Consider the following 20,072-nt stretch of genomic DNA (forward strand, 5'->3'; position numbering starts at 1 on the left):
TAAATATACTTTTCTGGGCCAAGTGTCCATCGCTTTGCTCAGATTCTCAAAGGTATCTGTGACCTCTGAATTTTAAGAACCATTGGTCTAGAGAAAGCCTAAAATGTTGTAGACCACTGTGTCCCCCTGGGCACTGGCCTCCCAGATCCAGGATCTTGAGAGACCTCACCAGGCCTCTGGGTTTTTCTGTTTGAGGGTGAACTGGGACAAATTACCTGGTATCACTGACGCTGAGAGCCTTCCCATGGGATGTCCCAAAGTCCAATCCTGAAATTGCACTTGCAGCCCCTGTTTCATCTCATTGAACACAGCAGGTATATTGAACACTCTGGGCGGGCTTTCTGATTTCTGAGTCCTAGTCCCTCCAGGCAGCTGTACTGACAGTAGTGAGAATAGTGTTGATGGCTGAAATTCAGTCTGGCTCCCCACTGCCAGGAACAGCAATCAATGCTTTATCCATATCATCTCCTCTAACTCCCACAGCCCTCCAGTGAGGTTGCTACTGCTATTTTACAAATGGAGAAACAGAAGCACAGAGAGATCTAGTCACTCACCAGAGATCACAGAGCCAGTAAGTCAGTAAGTGATACCTGACCCATGCCCATGAGCTTAATCACCAAGCTTTATGGTGAAAGTAAAGGACGTCGACAGAAAAACTAAAGTAAACAGCAAAAACGGGGTCATTTAGTGTAGGGCAAACTGCCCTGTATACTGTAATAGTGAGAGCGTGGATTATATGAGAAGAATTTCTATCCATTAAATTCAGATAAAGGTTTTTTTTTTTTACAGCTTTATTGAGATGTAACTCATAACCATACAATTCACCCATTTAAAGTGTACAATTCCATGTGACCTTCAGTATATTTATAGAGTTGTGTGTCTTTCACCATAATTAATTTTAGAACATTTTCATTACCCATCACCTTCCCAACCCGCCATCCCTCCCCAGTCCTAGGCAACCACTGATCTACTTTCTGTCTCCAGATGAGGTTTTAATACTTACAAAAGTAACAGTGTGGGAATCTTGGTGATCTGGAGTGAGTCATTCCCTGAAAGATAATTAGACAAATGAAATCTGACTCTAACGTATTTTATAAATGGCTTTATTGGCTAAGAAGCTACAAGCGTGTCTTTGATATGCCCGAATTGGGGGTTGACATAAGCAAGAAACAAGTTTTTTTTTTTTTTTTAAAGATTTTATTTATTTATTTGTCAGAGAGACAGAACACAAGCAGGGGGAGAGGCAGGCAGAGGGAGAAGCAGGCTCCCCGCCGAGCAAGGAGCCCGATGTGGGACTCGATCCCAGGACCCTGGATCATGACCTGAGCCGAAGGCAGCCACTTAACCGACTGAGCCACCCAGGCGTCCCAAGAAACAAGTTTTTTCTGAGTCCTTTCCATTTGTCAACACTGCCTGTCAAGTAGCCTCTTCTCGGTTAGCAGCTTAAAACAATGGCTTCGTGGGGCCACACTTCTCCGCTGGTGTCAGAACCAGTGGTAACTCAGCACAGGATCTTTTTTTCTGTCATCTGAATCCCGGGTGTGGTTTCTCTCTCTGCCTTGCTGTAGTTGTCGGTGTGAAGGCTGCTCATGTAGATGCCTGTCACTCTTTGAAATTCAGGAGACAGTATGCACAGGATCTTGCCAGGCCCTCGGAGGATGTCCAATTGCATGCTCTCTTGAGCTTTTTCATGTTAGCAGCTCCATTGTATTATGTCTCCTGATTCATTCATTTATTCACTCTTTCTTTTAGAAAACATTTATTGGGCACTCTGCAGCAGGTGCGGTGGTAGGTGCTCAGTAAATCTGTGCTCTGAAAGCTCCTCATCCCCATTATTACAGTGTGTGGCCTTGTTTCACCCAGGCAGGGATAGCCATTTGTGTTGAGAGAAGCCAGAGGGGCAGGGAGTTCTCTGATGGGGATGAGACAGATGCAGTATCATCCACATCAAGACAAAGCCGTCCCCAGAATGCACCATCCTAAAGGACGTGCACTGAATTGGGAATGAGGAACTACGGTTTCAAGTCCTGATTCACTCACTAACTGGTTGGGGGTCTTAGGTGACTCATGCCACCTCTGTGAGTCATGGTCTCTCCATTGTGACGGTTAGATAATGCTGTGCCTCTAAAATGCTTTCAGGACCATTGCTGGAAAGAGTATGCACTTAGTAAGTGTTGAATGAATGACTGAAGGAATGAGGGAGCATTCTGTGATTCTCAGTGCTAGAGTAGAACTCGAACAGGTCAGGTGAGTAGGTAGAGGTAAGTGTAAATGAAGACAAAGGAGAAACCTCCCTTTCCTCTCCTTGGCAGCCCGCTCCTGCCACGTCAGCCCCTTCACCTCACCTGTTCCTAGGGGGGCTCTCATATCCTCTGCCTCCCTGAGCCAGAGAGGTACCGCCTTTGAGGCCTAGAAGCCAGCCGGTCCTGGGTGGGAATCTCCAGGACATCCCAGCAATATGTAAAAGGGATCTAATTACACAGGGCTACTGTGAAGTAACTCAGAGGATGTATGGAAAGCACCTGTTACCATGTCCTGATGCACAGTGTATTCACCCCATAAATGGTAACCATTTTAATTTTATTAGCCCCCACTCTGCCTTATACATCCTTTCGTTACAGCTCTTAACTACCAAGCTCTTTAAAGATTCTTGAAGTTTTTAAAGATTTCTATACAGAAGTGGTCCCTAAACTCTTTTCTCTCTCCTCACCTGTGTGGGCTCCAACACCCTCCCGGCAGCAGCAGAGGCACCCGCCCCGTGTCCCCACCTGGTGTTACTAGAATCCCTGTGGGCGGCAAGGGCCACAGCTTGAAATGGTCTCCCAGCGATCCTGGTAATTCTGGTGTATGCCCCCCACACTGGTTACAAATATCGGGGCGTGAGTCGATCTCCCCAACTAGACCATGGACTTCCCTCAAGGACACAGTGATGTCTTAACCGTTCCTTCGTCTGTGGCATCTAGTCCCAAGCCTGGTATAGACTGAGCGATGAGTAAAATTTTGTTGAACGAATAGATGGATAAATTATAGAGATACTAAGTATTGTAGAGATAATATCTCGCTGCTTTTCATTCTCCACAGTGGATTTAGGAAATGCCTTTTATAGGCTTGTGGAAGGCCTGGAGAGGTAGCATGGTAGAGAGCACTCTGGCTATGCATGGCTGGATAACGCTGCAGCCCCAGGGCTTAGTAGTTTCAAGTAACAGTAACAATTTCTTCTCTCTCATGATTTCTGTGGGTCAGAAATTGGGGAACAGCTTGGCTGGGCACTTGTGGCTTGGATCTCTCATGCACTTGCAGTCAGATGGTGGCTGGTGCTGGAACAGCTAGGGGCCATCGCAGGCGGAGGCTGCTGGCTGCATCTCTCTCCACACCCTAGCAGGGCCTCTCCGTGTGGGCACTTCATTGGGCTGGTTTGGGCTTCCTCAAAGCGTGGCAGCCTCAGATTCCTTACATGCAGCTCAAAGCTCCGAAGACAAGAGTGTCCCAAGAGAGCCTGCTGGAGGCTGTGTCTCCTCCCCTAACCCCATCTTGGGAGTCACACAGCATCGTTCCTGTTGCATCCCATTAGTTAGGAGCAAGTCACTAAGGCCACATCATTCAAAGGATGCAAATTAGGCCCCCCTCTTAATAGGAGCAACGCCCAAGCATTTATAGACATGTTTCAAAACCACCACAAAGACCCCGGCTTACTCACTTCATTCCACATTTGAGACCCCCAGGGTCTCAGGGGGAAGAACCTTGCCCAGAGGTGCCCAGCAGAGCTGGGGTACAGGCCACCCTCTGGACCTTTGGCTGGCCTGCACGGAAGTGATCGCACTTTCCGTTCCTGCCCTCCCTCCACCGCATGCCGGGGACTGCCAGTCCCTGGGAACCGCTTTAGCCAAGCCCTCAGCAAGTTTAGATAGTGTGTAACGAGCAGAAGGCCCAGGGACACCCAGTGTGCCTGGTCCCCAAGCGGTAATGCAGCTAGACTATTCTCCCTCTTTCCAGAGACCTCTACAGAAGCACAGATGTTCACGCATTGAGGAGTTTGTATCACTGTCTCACTCCCCAGTCCTCCATGCAGTACTAACACTGCCCTGCCCCGGGGAGAGATGTGGCTGCTGAGGGAGTGAGAGTTTTAAACTTTGTATCCCCAAGTAATTATTTTTCCATTGCTGTAAAGTTAGATAGCAAAAGATAGAATTTGGTGGCAGAATTCAGAGAATCAACCTAGCATCACTGAAAAGATTCTGAAGATTTTTACCTCCAGCTGAAAATTCTAGATAGAATTTTGCTCAAGTGTGGGGAAAGTACGTGTGGGTATATGTTTCAGCCAGCACTGTAGAATATTTTCTTGGGACTTCATGCCTTTCTTGCCCTTCCTTCAGAAATGCCTTACTGTGAGGTTGGAGACAGGGGAGGAAAGGGGATGGACCACGCTTAGCAAACGCTTATTGCGTGCCAGCAGGTACTGATTCATTTCTGTGCTTCCTAGCTGAATAGCACGGGCTCGATCCCACCCCATACTCGGGGAGTATGACTTTGGGGAAGCTCCTTAACCTCTCTGCACCTCAGCTTTCTCTTCCACAGAACAGGATTAAGAACACTTTCCACCTGATAGAGCTGCTATAAAATTAAGTGAGATAATGCCTGTAAGATGCACACAGTCTGGCATGCAGGAAGGACTCTGTAAATGCTGGCTCTGACTATTCCCCACAGCCACCTTTCGAGGCAGTTGTCATATCCGCATCTTCCAGAAGAGGAATCTGTGGTCAGGTGAGTTGCTCAGCTATAGGGGCAGAAGCTGGGGGGCACCAGGGCGGCTCAGTTGGTTAAGCGTCTGCCTTCGGCTCTGGTCATGATCCCAGGGTCCTGGGATCGAATTCCGCATCAGGCTTCCTGCTCTGCGGGGAGTCGGCTTCTCCCTTTCCCTCTGCCCCTCCCCTTTGCTCATGCTCTCTCTCTCTCACTCACTCTCTCTCTCAAAATAAATAAATAAAATCTTTAAAAAAGAAGCTGGTGACTCCTTAGCCCCTGTCGTGTCCACCACACTACACAAGACTCCAGGTGGCTCAGCCCCAGGCCTTCCCGACCTGCAGAAGTGGTGGGCAGAGGGGCTCTGGAGGCTGCATGCCCTGTAGGACCCTCTGGTCAGAGTCCTAGATAAGGAAAATTTGAAAAGCAGGGCCAGGAATCCAGGTACAAGGCTCTGTAAAGAGAGTAACAGTGTTCCAGGCAGAGAAAACAGTCTTGTGAAGGCCCTGAGGTTGGAAAGAATATAGTTAGTTTGAGGAGTTAACGAGTAAATGGGCCAAAAGATAGCGGGAATGAGAAGAAAGGTCACAGAGGAAGGCAGGGTTAGATCAATGCAGGACTTCAGGGGCTGGTGGGATGAGTTTGGATTTTGCCAGATGTAGAATAGAAAAGCATCAAAGGTTGAATGAAGCAGGGGAATGACCCAATGTCTGATATGCAGTGTCCGATATCACCCTGGCTGCTCATACAGAAAATTGATAGACCTTGGGCCAAGGGCAAGGGCAGAACAGGGATGCAATGAGGAGGCTCCACCAGGGGTGCAGGTGAGGCATGACGGAGACCAGGTGGTGACCATGGAGGGGGAAGGAGGGCAGATCCACGCTGAGCTTTGCAAGTGGAAATGATGGGACCTGGTGAGGAATTCATATATGAGTGGAGGACGAGGAGGAGTCCAGCATGATTTCAAGTTTCCAGCTTGAGCAGTCTGGACAGATGGTGCCTTCACTGAGCTGGGGAAGGCTAAAGGGAGCAGGCTTGTGACTTGACATGTGAAGTTTGAAATGTGAAGGAGGCAGTCAGGTTGGCGAATCTAGAGCTCTGGAGAGAGGCCGCGGGCTATATGGGGAGTCATCAACACATACTATTAAGGGAAAGGGTTAAGAACTTCCAGGGACAAACAGAGAGAGAGAAGGACCCAAGCCTGGTCCTGATCCCGGGCCTAGGGGGCCTATAACACCAAAGTCCCCAACAGAGGAGGCACCTGTGTGGAAGGGGTTGTGACATGGCCCAAGATGTTAGGGGAGGCCCCTGGGGTGTGGTGGACATCTGAGAAAAAGGATGTCCATAAGGACTGACAACCAGGAGGTTGATGAGGACTTTGTGTGACTCATCACCCTGCCCTTTCCTCCTCACGGGGGGGGGGGGGGGGGGGTGGCCTCCTGAAGCCTGTGTCTCCACCATCTGCCCCTGGGGCCGCATGGCTTTGGTCCTCCGGGTGCAGAGGCCAAAGCCCTGCCTGACTGCCTCCAAATGAAGCCTCCCTGGAGGCTACTCTTTGGGCATCAGGCATTGCCCTGGCAGGAGACTCCTCTCTGGTGACTCGACTCTGGGTATGCCCCTGAGGCACTAGATAGAGCTTGGTGCCAGTCCGCCCCTTGGTGCAGGCCTCATGTGGTTAGAATCAGCTGCCCTGCCCCTTCTCAGGTTCTGGGAGGTGCTCAGTTTGGGGCCCTGACTTTCCTGCTTGCCTCAGGGCCTCTCTGGTTCTGGCTGCCCATCAGAGGGAAAAGCCACTTCCCTTAGAATTTGAGGAATGCCAGCTAGGTAGGCCCTTGTATTTCCATCAGGTTTCCACAGCCCTTTCTTCCCTCAGAGAGGCCTTTGAGAGCATTTTCTCCACCCCTGAGGAAGCCTCTCCCGCGGGACCAAGTCTCACTCTGTGCCCTGTGTCCTTTGCAAAAGGGTTTGCTTTCTTTTTGTATGGTCTCTGCAAATATTTAATTTTTGAAAAAGAAAAAAAAAAAAAAACAGGAAATGACCTTTCTGGTATATTTGGAAAACAATTTAGAGTTGTACTGGAATCTGCCTGAGCAATGAGGACTAATAGCTGCAGTCTTGGAACAGACCATGTAGCTCTTGGCAGAGCCCAGGGCCTCTTCTGTTTACAGAGCTGGGGGGAGGTGTTAGAAACTGAAGGGAGAGAACCTGTTCTCTTCTTCCTTTGCACTTATCACTTATCTGTGATGATCATTTACCTGTTCAGTGCCTTTTTCTCTTACCAGATTGTAAATGTCTTTTTAGTCTCCAGTGCATACCCCTTCCTGGGACTGGCACAGTGCCTGGCATATAGAAGGAGCTCAGTAAACGATGAATGAATGAATGAGAGGGAGGAAGGAAGGAAGAAAGAAAAATGTTAGGACTAGAAGAGCTGTAGAGAGCATATTTCACCCTTTGTTATGTTCAGATGGAGGAAAAGGAAGCTGGGAGAGAGGAAGGGAGGTGGGGATCACCCTCCAGCATGGAGACTGAGCTAGAACTTTGGCCACTGTTTTGATGCAGGGCCGCACATCCTTTGCTCTTTCTGCCCTGGAATCTGGAACATCTTCTATTATTTACTCATTCATCAAATATTCACTGAGCTTCAGCCATGTGCGAGGCCTTTCAGATGTAGCAGGATACACACCAACCAGGGCCGCACGTTCCCTTCGGCACTGTAAAGAACAAAAGAAGGAAGTATAAGTTGTGGGCCTTCTATGCACCATTAAACATAGAGTAAAAACAAAGGAGTTGAATTAAAATGTCAAGAAGACAGTTCTGCTGATAAGATACCCAATGAAAACAGGCCATACTAGTGACTTCTTAATTGCATGCCTCTTACATTCCACATACCTTATCAGACTCTTTACACCCAGCGTCTCTTTCAGTCTTCACAACAGCCCCCTGACCAGCAGGGTGTTACTGTTACCCCCACACTGCTGAGGAAGAAGTGAGTCCAGAGAGGTGAGGGGAGTCATCCAAGGTCTCCAAGCTAGTGAATAGGAGCGCTGGGTGGCATGTTTATACTAGATGCCTCCTACCACACCACACACCCCCCTTGGAGATTTGTAATGTCACTGGGGCTCCCAAGGGGGCAGAGTAGTGTAGGAGAAAGAGCTCTGGACCAAGAGTTAGGACCTCTAGATGCAAGAACTTTGGGCAACTCACCTTTTCTTTCTGGGCCTCAGTTTCCTCAGCTATTAATGAGAAGCTTCTCAAGATGAACTCTGGGATCCCCTTCAGTTTGATTATTCCATAAATGGTTTTGAGGTAAGTAGAAAAATAAGGTAGATGTCTAGCTCATACCTTATAGTAAATAAATTCCAGATAAATCAAAGACTTAAATGTGAAAAATAAAGCCATGAAAGTGTAAGAAATAAATAAGGGAGAATTCTTTACTAATCTCAGAGTGGGGAAGATATTTCTGAGTGTGATCCAGAACCACTCCCTCTGCTTGTGCATTCTCTCTCTGACAAGTAAATAAATAAAATCTGAAAAAAATATATTAAAAAAAAAAAAGAGGGAAATAATCAGTCTACAATAGTGAGACAACAGTATACCATACAGTCAATGAAAAAAAAAGTTTTAGCTATAAAGGATTTTGGGTTTGTTTCTTGGGTTTTGATGTAATCAGTGCTGTGGCGTCAGGGTGATCTGGAATTACTTCCAGGATATATTCTTAAACGAAAAAAGCAAGATCAAAAACAACTCTCTGTTTGAAATAAAAAGGAAAGCGTGGGGGAGGGAATACACACATACATATATATATATATATTGCATACAGTCTCTCTGGAAGGACAGAGGAAGTGCTTGCCCTGGGGAGGGTGTCTGAGTCCAAGGAGGCCTCTGAGTGCTTATGCCTTTTCCTTTTGTACCTTCTGAGGTTTGAGGTTTCTTTTAATTATTAAGCTTTATGTTACATGTTACACTTTTCAAAGTATTTTCACATGTGTATTACTTGCATTTAAAAATCTCTTTCCATGGTACTGATTTTTCAGTCTGAAATCTGAACTTAATGTTAATTTGAATTTAAAACTATATTCAAGAAATTTAAATGAAAGATGAAACCAGTAAGCCTTTGTCTTCACACGGTAAGACATGATTTTGGAGGACAGCGTATTGGGTCTTATTATTTTCTTGATGTGGAATTTAACGTGTGTATCTTTAAATATTATACATGTTTGAGGCAGAAATAATTGTTTAACAATATAATATAAAGTTTTGCTTGTCTCATTTCGATCTCTACCTCTGGACCTTTAAAGTCACCTATATACCAGTTTTTCTAGTGAACTTCTTGCCTCTACATTGTTACCAGCCTCTTTCTGAAGTGACTGCCTCTGTGGACAGTAAAATCCGGGCAGGGGCGCCTGGGTGGCTCAGTTGGTTGAGCGGCTGCCTTCGGCTCAGGTCGTGATCCCAAAGTCCTGGGATCGAGCCCCTTGTCAGGCTCTCTGCTCAGCGAGAGCCTCCTTCTCCCTCTCCCTTTGCCTGCCGCTCTGCCTACTTCTGCTCTCTGTCTCTCTGTCAAATAAATAAATAAAATCGTAAAAAAAAAAAAAAAAAGTCCGGGCAAATGAGAGAGGAATGAACCTATAGTTGCAATGCATGCAAAAGCACTGGACTAGTAGCAGCCCCTCTTTCTAGCTCTGTTTCCTTTTGTAGGCTCATTCCTTCATTCTCTCTCTCTCTTTTCTGAAGTATAGTTGACATACAATGTTACCTTAGTTTCATCTGTATGAGGTAGTGATTTGACAAGTTTATACCTTACACTGTGTTCACTGCAGTGCTGTTACGGTATCATTGACTATGTTCCCTACACTGTGCCTTTTATACCCATGACTTACTCATTCTGTAGCTGGAAGCACGTACCTCCCACTCCCTTCACCCATTGTGCCCATCTCCCTTCCCCCCTCCCCTCTGGCAACCACCAGTTTGTCCTCGGTATTTACAGGTCTGTTTCTGCTTTTGGTTTGTTTATTCACTTATTTTTCAGATTCTACATATGAGTGATATCATATGGTATTTATCTTTTCCTCTCTTATTTCACTTAGTGTGATACACTCTAGGTCCATGCATGTTGTCTTAAATACCAAGATCTCCTTTTTTATGATGAAGTAATTCCATTGTGTACATATACATTTTTATCCATTCATCTATGCATGGACACTTGGGTTGCTTCCATATCTTGGCTGTTGTAAATAATGCTGCAATAAACAAGGTGCCTAGGTGGCTCAGTCAGTTAAGTGTCTACCTTCAGCTCAGGTCGTGATCCTGGGTCCTGGGATGGAGCCCTGCATTGGGATTCCTGCTCAGTAGGGAGTCTGCTTCTCTCTCTCCCTCTGCACTTACCCCTGCTCACGCTCGCACTTTCCACCTGCTCATGCTCGCTCTCTCACTCTCTCTCTCAAATGAATAAATAATATCTTTAAAAAGGAATAATGCTGCAATAAACATAGGGGTACATACATTTTTTCAAATTAGTGTTTTCATTTTCTTTGGGTAGTAGTGGAATTGCTGGGTCATATGGTAATTCTATTTCTAAATTTTTGAGGAACCCCCATAACCGTTTTCCACAGTGGCTGTACCAATTTATATACCCACCAACAGTGCATAAAGGTTCCTTTTTCTCTACATCCTCATCAATACTTGTTATTTCTTGTATTTTTTATTCTAGCCTTCTGACAGGTGTAAGGTGACATTTCATTGTGGTTTTGATTTGTATTTCAGCATCTTTTCATCTGTATGTCTTTTGGAAAAATGTCTTTTCAGGTCCTCTGTCCATTTTAATCAGATTATTTGTGGGGTTTTTTTTTTTTTTTATGTTGGGCTGTATAAAGTCTTTATATATTTTGGATGTTAATCCCTTATCAGATACATCATTTGCAAATATCTTCTCCCATTCAGTAGGTTTACCTTTTCATTTTGTTGATGGTTTCCTTCTCTGTGCAAAAGCTTTTTATTTTGATGTAGTCCCAATAGTTTTTTTGTTTCACTTGCCTTAAGAGACACGCCTAGAAAAATGTCACTTATGGCCAATGTCAAAGAGATTACTGCCTGCTTTCTTCTAGGAGTCTCATGGTTTTAGGTAACACATTTAGGTCTTTAATCCATCTTGAGTTTATTTTGGTATATTGTGTAAGAAAGTAGCCCAGTTTTCCCAGCACAGTTTATTAAGAGATTGTCTTTTCCCCATTGTATATTCTCGCCTCCTTTATCATAGATTGACCGTATAAGCATGGGTTTATTTCTGGGCTCTCTGTTCTGTTCCGTTGATCTGTGTGTGTGTTTTGTGCCAGTACCACACTGTTCTGATACGACAGCTTTGTCATCTGTCTTGAAATGTGATACCTCCCACTTTGTTCTTCTTTCTCAAGATTGCTTTGGCTATTTGGGGTCTTTTGTTGGTTCCATATAAATTTTAGTATTATTTCTTACAGTTCTGTGAAAAATGCTGTTGGTATTTTGATAGGCATTACATTGAATCTCTAGATTGCTTTGGTAGCGTGGACATTTTAATAATATTAATTCTTCCAATCCATGATCATGGAATATCTTTCCATTTGTTTGTGTCATCTTCAGTTTCTTTCATTAACATTCTGTAATTTTCAGAGTACAGGTCTTTCACTTCCTTGGTTATTCCTAAGGATTTTATTCTTTTTGGTGCATGTCCTTTTTGAGTTTTATATACATGCACACATATTCAAAAATGAAATAATTTAAAAATAAAGTGAATGTTTTCACTATGAAGAATACAAAAAAAATTTAAATTGTAATTTAAATATGTGATGGTATCATTGAGATTTTTTTCATTTAACAATTGTGAACATTTTCCTGTGTCTTTTAAAAATATTCACAAACATGGGGCACCCAGGTGGCTCAGTCAGTTAAGTGTCTGACTTTTTTTTTTTTTTAATTTATTTATTTGAGAATGAGGAGGAGCACATGAGAGGGGGGAGGGTCAGAGGGAGAAGCAGACTCCCTGCCGAGCAGGGAGCCCGATGCGGGACTCGATCCAGGGACTCCAGGATCATGACCTGAGCCGAAGGCAGTCGCTTAACCAACTGAGCCACCCAGGCGCCCCAAGTGTCTGACTCTTGATTTTGGCTCATGATCTCTCAGGATCGAGCCCCAAGTCAGGCTCCACACTCAGCATCGGGGAGCCTGCTTCAGATTATCCCTCTCCCTCTCCCTCAGCCCCTCCACCTGCCTGTGTTCTCTCTCTCAAAAATACACAAACATTTTAAGGCCTGAAGTGTATTTCATTTGGCTATAAATTGGTGAAATATGTATATATTTCTCTGTTGTCCATATACAAGCTCATTTTGGTGTCTTAGTTTTTGACTATTATAATACCATAATATCTTTGTACATTTATCTTCATGCACAACTTGGACTCTTCTCTTAGAATCAGTTATTATGAGGGGTGCCTTGGGTGGCTCAGTCGGTTAAGCATCTGCCTTTGGCTCAGGTCACTGATGATCCCAGGGTTCTAGGATTGAGCCCCAAATCGGGCTCCCTGCCTGCTCAGCAGGGAGCCTGCTTCTCTCTCTCTCTCTCTCTCTCTCCCTCTGCTGCTCCCCCTGCTTGTGCTCTCTCGTGTGCTCTCTTTCTCCCCCTCTCTCAAATAAAATCTTAAAAAAAAAAATTATGAGCTTAGTTGCTCAAGGATATGAAAAAAGTTGAGGCTTCTTTTTTTTTTTTTTTTTTAAAGATTTTATTTATTTATTTGAGACAGAGAGAATGAGAAAGAGAGAGCACATGAGAGGGGGGAGGGTCAGAGGCAGAAGCAGGCTCCCTGCCGAGAAGGGAGCCCGATGCGGGACTCGATTCAGGGACTCCAGGATCATGAACTGAGCCGAAGGCAGTCGCTTAACCAACTGAGCCACCCAGGCGCCCCAAGTTGAGGCTTCTTGATGCATCTGAGCAGATCACTCCCCAGAGAGGCTCTGGCAGTTTACACTCTCATTAGCAGTCTGATAATAACCATTTTCTGACGCAGTTTTCAACTCTAAAGATTCATTTCCCTGTTGCTGTTGACTTTAAAGAACAGAGAGCAAGAGGGGCGCCTGGGTGGCTCAGTTGGTTAAGTGACTGCCTTCGGCTCAGGTCATGATCCTGGAGTGCCAGGATCGAGTCCCGCATCGGGCTCCCTGCTCGGCAGGGAGTCTGCTTCTCGCTCTGACCCTCTTCCCTCTCGTGTGCTCTCTCTCTCTCTCTCAAATAAAAAAATAAAATCTTAAAAAAAAATACAGAGAGCAAGAATTGAAATGTCGAGGAAAAGTGAAGTTGTGTGCTTGTGCTGCAGCTCAGGGGGCTCCCCTGGCTACACCCTAAAATCGCTTTGAAATGCCTCTTCCCCAAGAGGATGAGGATGGGGCAGGGGCAGCTGGAGCACGTTGGCTGCATTGGTGTTTTCCAGGTTTGGGCTTTGCGCTTGGCACGCTTCCCTCTCTGAGCCAGGAGGGTCAGCTCCCTGTAGAGGGCAGCTTGTAAGGCAAGGGCAGGAGCCAAAGCCCCAGGGTGTCTATTCCAGCGGGAAGCTGGCCTTTTAGGTGAGGCTTGTAACTCCATCCCACAGTGTCAGATCCTAGAGATACCAGACAAGAACGCCACAGCAGTCTACAGCGGACAGAGTCCTTTCCCAGCAGTCCTAACGAGTCACTTTATCATCCCCACAGATAGGGAAAGAGAGATGGAGGGAAGATAGGTAGGCAGAAATTTGAGGAATATTTATTGATCACATAGTCTTTGCCAGGCACTGGGAGCAGCCAGAGCATGTTGGCTCAGCTGCCCGGATTAGGCCTTTTGGTCTGGCATGGTGAAATCCCTCTTCTCATGGAGCCGACATTCTAGTTGGAAGAGAGCTGAGACAGGGCTGGGGGAGATGGTGTGGACTGCCCAGGGTCTGTCCCCTGCCCTCGGCAGCAGTAGGGTAACACGGAGGATGAGCCTGGGCCTAGGAGCCAGATGGGTCCACCCAAGACCTTTCTGAGTCATGGTTGTAAACTCACCTCACTGACCTGAGAGGTCTACTGTGGCAATGTAGTAAGTGAGGACCAGAAAGCCTGGAATGACTTGGTAACTGTCATCTTTATTATTACTGTTAGAATTGTCAGAAATGTTATTCCTGTTACTGCAGCAGGTCAGTCCCCTGTTCTGAAGCTTTGAGCCATTTCCCAAGAGGGAGAGTGCAGAAGTAAAACTTCTGTGACCTGTAGAAGGAACCCCTTCTGGGACTCGAGTTTGTTTTTTGTTGTGGTGTTTTTTGCCGAGAAGACAAAACACTAGGGCAACTTGTTTCTCTCAAAGCAGCCAAGAAAAGTAGTCAGAGCACACCCTCTGTTGGAGCCTGGGGGGATTGCCTTAGGCAGGATCTGGCCCTGCCTTTATTTTACAGATGGGGTAACAGGCCCGGGGAGGGGCAGAGCGTTCTTGGAGTGCCCCTGATGTATTCTGGTCTCTTCTGAGGTAGGTAGTGTGGGGAGATGTGGGGCCAGCCCTCCACACTGGCAGCCTGTCCTCCCTCTCGCTCTGTGTCACTCACACACACACACATGCACACGGTGCATGCCCCCTCAGCACTTACTGAGCTCCCCCCGCCCCAGGCATCTTCTGCCAACGTCAGTCACCTAATGAAAGCATCACACAGTAACTTGGGCTGATAAGAACTTCCACCGTTACAAAAATGGTCTTAGAAGTAAAAGTTCCCCTTAGATACAAAGAACCACACTTGACAAGGTTTTTTTCCTTGTATCTGCTCTTTCCCACAGAAACTAATTCTATCTTAGGTGTTGCTTTGCATTTAACAGTTTATCTCCGAAACCTTGCTATAATCGGTACAGGTCCATCTGGCGTGCTTTGACTGCCTTCAGAAAACCAGGTACTCAGAAATGTTCATGTCCCCCTAGCAGGTGAACATTTTTTATATAATCGCAATACTGATTGTTAGCAAGGGTGCAGACAAATGGACAATCTTATGTGCTGCAAGTGGGCATATAAATAGGAATAGTACAGAATTTAAAAGGGCTTTTCCCCTCATCTTTTGTCGTCATAAATACCTATAGTATTCACGAAGGCAACTTGGAAACGTCTCTAAACAATGTGGCTTAAAAAATCACCTCATCCTTCCCTTTAGCCCAGCAATTCTAGAGATGTACTCTAATAACTAGAGCGAGGCACAGAGATTTACATAAAGACCTCATACTGTCTATAATGGTAGAAAATTGGAAGTATCTCCATGTCCATTTCTAGGGGACTGATCAGATCTTGGTACATCCAAGTACATGTGTACAAAACTCATCTAGAGGGAACCTTAATGACATGTTCTAGAGTGTTCTACAGAGTGGGCTATAAAATGCAGTGTATACTTTGATTCCCCTAATGCTTTCAAATGTATGTGGCTCTTCTTTATATGTGTAGTTCTCTTTTCTCCCTAGCCTTATTACCCACTGGTAGAGCTCTTAAGCATCTCTGTAGCAGTGACTTCTAATTTCCCGTCTTTCTTCCCCATACCATCCCCCATCTCTGAATTCCAGCCCCCTACCTCCATGTACCTACTCGGCATCTCCCCTTATAGGGCTCACAGGCGTCTCCAAGTTGGTGTGGTCAGATAGAACTCTGAATCTTCATCCCCCCACATCGTGCCCCCAAATATTCCTCTGCTGTTCATCTCAGTACTCCATACTTCCGCTTAGTCATGTCAGCTCACTTCCCCACCAGTCAGATACAAGGTCCTGTTGATTGAACCTCCAAGTAACATCTAGAATCTGCACCACCGCCTCCTTCCTCCACTGATCATCTTTTCACACCTGACCGGCAGGAGCCTCACAACTTGCCCACTTCTGGGCCCTGCTCAACCCAGATACAGAGTCCTCTTTGAAAATGCAGATCTGATCTTTCAAGACCTGCAACCAAGTTGCAGATGTGATCTGGCCCCTGCCCAGCATACTCCAGTCTATGGCTCTTTTGGTTCTTGCATCTCGCCATACCCTTCCCTCCCCCGAGCCTTCACAAACACTCTTCCCTTCAACCCATCTAGATAATACCTCTCCTTCCTTGGAGTTCATCTAAAATGTTGCTTCCTGATCCCCAGTCTTGGTCAGACCCTGGTAAGTCACTCCAGCACCCTGCCTTCTTCCTGGGAGCCCTGAGCACCCTTGTAGTTCCTTGGGTCATGTAGGCAGTTTGCTGCGCCCCCCAGCAGACTATTGGCTCCTTGGGGGCAGAGACTGTGGCTGACTTGTTCACGGCTACATCTACAGCACCTAGCCAGTGCTAGATATTTATCAATAACTTTAGACAAAAGGGGTTCTTTAAACTGTTGATAGTGGTTTCCTGGGTGTGAAATTATGGGTGATTTGTTCTTCGTACTTTTCTTTACTGTTTTGGCTTCAGTGATCGAGGCAAAAACTGGTATTTTGTCAAGAGACATCTGTGCTGGGGCCCAGAGTGGGGTCTTCCCTGCAGGATGCACCTGGCCTCACCAGTCCTCCTACCCCTGTACCCACAGGCCTGAGGAGCGATGCGACAGGCGTGATGGAGGTTGAGTCCTCCTACTCGGACTTCATTTCCTGTGAGAGGACGGGCCGTCGGAACGCGGTCCCGGACATCCAGGGGGGCTCTGAGGCTGTGAGCGTGAGGACGCTGGCTGGAGACATGGGCGAGCTGACGCTCGAGGGCACAGGTCAGAACGCATGGGTCTTCATTCCTGCACACGAGTCCCTCTTCTGGGCTCCGGGGCCGCACTCCAAGTCCTAGACTGCCCACTTTAAACCGGGCCCCCGTCTCGTGGTCAATGGCCAAGAAGCCAGTTTCTAGGCTGGAGGGCGCTAGTGTGTCAGGCCCTGAGGACTCCCTGGCCAGGCATCCTGGCCTCTTCCCTTCCTCATCGCCCCCTCCATCCGGTCAGTCAGTCCTGTCCTCTTCCCAGACACATCCCAGGTCCCTCTACTTCCCTCTGTCCCCACCTGCCAGCCAGCGGCCAGCAGGACCCACTCAAAGTGTCCCGTCCCAGCACGTCTCGGCCTCAAGCCCCCTGTCGCACTCACAGTGAAGCAGTTGTCACAGCACCCTCCTAGGTGACCAGGCCCTGCCTCTTGGATCTCAGCAGGGGCCCCTCTGCCCTCACCTGCTGTCCTCCAGCCACACCCACCATGGATCTGTTTCTGTCAAGGTACAGGCCTGCCCTGTCCAGAGCCTCCTGTCACGGCTTCCTCTGCTAGAACCTTCCCACCCAGTCCTATGGCTGAATTCCTACCAGGTGCTCAGAGGGGCCTGCCCGGGCACTGAATAAGGTTTCATGTGTTTGAATGTGAGCTCTAGGAGAGCGAGTGCTTGGAACCCACAGGCTGCATGAGTGAATGGATGGGGGAAATAGCCACCGCCCACTCCCACAGTGCCTGGGACATCCGTCCTTCCCTTCCTGTCCGAGTGGACTCGCCTCTGCTCAGTCCACTGGTCAGCCCTGGGGCCTTGCTCTGTGCAGCCTTCCCGCACCCTCCTGCAGTGGGCAGAGCCCTCTCCTCCCTGTCCCCATAGCTCCTTGGAGGCAGTGTTTGTGTCACATCCCCTCCCACAGCAGACTGCAACTAAGGGCTCCATGGGTCTCCCACAGAGCTGTCCCAGAGGGCCATCTTATTTTCCCCCAGGTAGTCTCCAGTCTAGAACCCTTGGTGCTCGTTAGCCAGAAGTGACCACAGAGTACAGACTGTGCGAACATGGACTCAACCCACTCCTGTTACAGATGGACCAACAGGCCCAAGAAGCTGGGTGGCCTGCTCAGGGTCACCAGCAAGTTAACATAGAAGAGCACACCCCACAGCCCTTCCCTGCTCCAGTGGTCTGTCAGCCCTCCCTGTCCTGTGGCCCACACTCCTCACAGCTAACCGCAGCCTGCTGCCTCTGACCCAGCCAGGGGAAAGCACATCTGTTTCTCAACAAGCCCTGATGGACCTTAACACGCTGGTTCTTCCTACCCACCCCTCACCTGGCTCACCTCTCTCATTCTTAGAGACCCAGACTGCTCTCTGCTGAGAAACCTTCCCTGACCACCTGCCCCTCAAGCAGGAGGCGGCACCTCCACAACCCCGCTTAGCCCAGCACCCCTCTAGGCTGTGGGCTTCCTCCACCTGGGTCTTTGTCTTATGCACGTGATACGTGGCATTTGGCAGGTGGGAAAGGTTGCCTAGTCCAGGGCTGTTCACTGACCAGCATGCCTCACTCCCACATGGGGCATGCAGCCAGAGGGCTTGCTCAGAGCTTCTGCATCCTTATCCTCGGCTCTGGGAAACTTCTGTCCCCCTCTACCTCAGCAGTAGTAGCCACTCATCGGTGGACCCAGGCCCTTCGAATACCTGTTTTCTCCAATTTGGAATCCCTGAAGTGTCTGGGTCCTCTGGGTCTAGGACATTGGCCTGCCGGGGTGACAGAATTTAAAAAGGGGACCTGAGGAAGGAACAGTGTTCATTGCAAGGAAGTGAAGCACTCATGCTAGAGTTGTAGGCCGGCCTGGTCAGGGAACCTTCCAGTGGGTCCTGCAATAAGCAGTTTCCACAGGCAGGCCTGGGGGCTGTGCTCAGTCTCCCAGACTCACTGAGGGAGTGGGCCTACAGAGATTCTGACCAGCAGGCCCGGCTGAGAATGTTTGCTTAAAACAGCCCAGGAGATGGAGACCTAGCCGGATAGATGGGGAGGCAGGGCCTTGGCCTGTCCTGAAGGCCTGGCCGTCCGTCCTTCCCAAGTCTGTGGCCTGCTGGTGCTTCTTAAGCCTCCCTTAGCATATCCTACCTTTCCTGATACCTCCATATGTGGGGAGCGCAAACGTTTCCTTACTTTGCCTAATAATGAGAGTACACTGCCCAGCAGTATGTTCCCAGGAAGCATTTCAAGTTGTGCCCTAAAAACTGGCCCCAAGGGGGTCCCAAGGGTAGTGGTTGGTGAACAAAGTGCTTAAGAACCTTCTCCCCTGGAGCACCTGGGTGGCTCAGTCGGTCAAGTATTCAACTCTTGATTTCAGCTCAGGTCATGATCTCAGGGTCGTGAGATCGAATCTCACATCAGGCTCCACACTGGGCGTGGAGTCTGCTTAAGATTCTCTGTCCCTGGGGTGCCTGGGTGGCTCAGTCATTAAGCGTCTGCCTTCAGCTCAAGTCATGATCCCAGGGTCCTGGGATCAAGCCCTGCATTGGGCTCCCTGCTCGGCAGGAAGCCTGCTTCTTCTCCCTCTCCCCCTGCTTGTGTTCCTGCTCTCGCTCTGTCAAAATTTTTTTTTTTAAGATTCTCTGTCCCTCTCCCCTCCTCCTTTCCCGCTCACTCTCATGCTCACTCTTAAAAAAACAAAAACAAAGCAGAACCACCTTCTCCCCCAGCCAAGAGAGAGCTGGGACTGGCAGAGAGGAATTGTTACCATTGGCAAAGACCTTCCCATGGGCCAGATGACCACCTGTGGGCCCTATACTCCCGTCACATACAGGTGGAGGTGTGCAAAGGCTCAGAGAGATGAAATAAATTGCCTGAGGTCCCACAGCAAGAACAAGGCAGAGCAGAAATTACTAGGGAATCTGATGAGAATGTTCCTGCTTGCCAGGGCAAGAAGCTCAGGGTCAAATAGAACACCACAAGCTGGGAAATTTGCTCCAAGTGCAGACTAGTTTGTCAGGCTTCTGGAGGTCCAGAAGGACCCTCTGGGCCCAAGCTTCTGCTACAGGTACCACCCCAGTGATAGGGGGTAGTGGTGGGGGAGAGCGCCAGATGTCCAAGTTCTGACCACACCACTTGCTACCACCACCACCCCCTCCTCAGATTGCTACATGGGCAGAATGAGGCCCTGTCAAGGACAGCTGGCCTTTATAAACCCTGGCGCGTGCTTTGTGGCAAAAGTTAAATTCGGTGGAAAAGACATTGGCTCTGTCCACCGCCTATCTCTGAGCCTGCTGTTTTCATCCGGGTCATGACCCTAGTCACTCCAGGCTGTGTGGATTTCATGGAGCTCCGAACAGGGTGGGATCATCCTCCTTAGTGAAGGGCTCTAAAGATGCAAAGACCGAGCCCCTATCCAGGTGAGGCTAGTCTGTTAAGGACTCAGCAGAGTGAAACAGCTGTGGGCTCTGCCCCAGCCACACCCTGGTTCTCCTGAGTGCCTGTTCCATGCTGGGACTTCATGTTTGCCCTCTCCTTTTGGAGAACCTGCACAAACTTCCTGACCCTCAACAGCCCTTCACCGGAGGCTTGTAGCCGTCCTCTTCTGTGATCCTGGCCTTTCATCGACCTTAATTATACTAGTAGCACTGCATGCATTT

General features: G+C 48.0%; 1 protein-coding gene across 14 annotated transcripts in view; it reads left to right on the forward strand.

Annotated features, from left to right (window-relative positions):
• The window catches only part of PKIG (cAMP-dependent protein kinase inhibitor gamma), a 102,133-nt gene that overhangs the window by 81,134 nt on the left and 927 nt on the right, over window positions 1-20,072 (forward strand). For 4 of the 14 annotated variants that reach the window (XM_064573216.1, XM_064573215.1, XM_064573218.1 and 1 more), the window contains 4 exons: window positions 2,140-2,247; window positions 2,484-2,565; window positions 4,705-4,761; window positions 16,286-16,459. In XM_064573216.1, the coding sequence (XP_064429286.1) occupies window positions 2,508-2,565; window positions 4,705-4,761; window positions 16,286-16,459 (289 nt within the window). In that variant the 5' untranslated portion in view covers window positions 2,140-2,247; window positions 2,484-2,507. Of the gene's footprint in view, window positions 1-2,139; window positions 2,262-2,483; window positions 2,566-4,704; window positions 4,762-7,964; window positions 8,047-13,108; window positions 15,885-16,285; window positions 16,460-20,072 lie in introns of those variants that run through there. The other 10 variants (XM_054510115.2, XM_064573220.1, XM_045885816.1 and 7 more) reach the window with 8 other exon arrangements.

The sequence above is a fragment of the Mirounga angustirostris genome, unplaced genomic scaffold (assembly GCF_029215605.1).
Source record: "Mirounga angustirostris isolate CCGP_5_RB_7025 unplaced genomic scaffold, mMirAng1.0.hap1 SCAF_10, whole genome shotgun sequence".
Lineage (NCBI taxonomy): Eukaryota > Metazoa > Chordata > Mammalia > Carnivora > Phocidae > Mirounga > Mirounga angustirostris.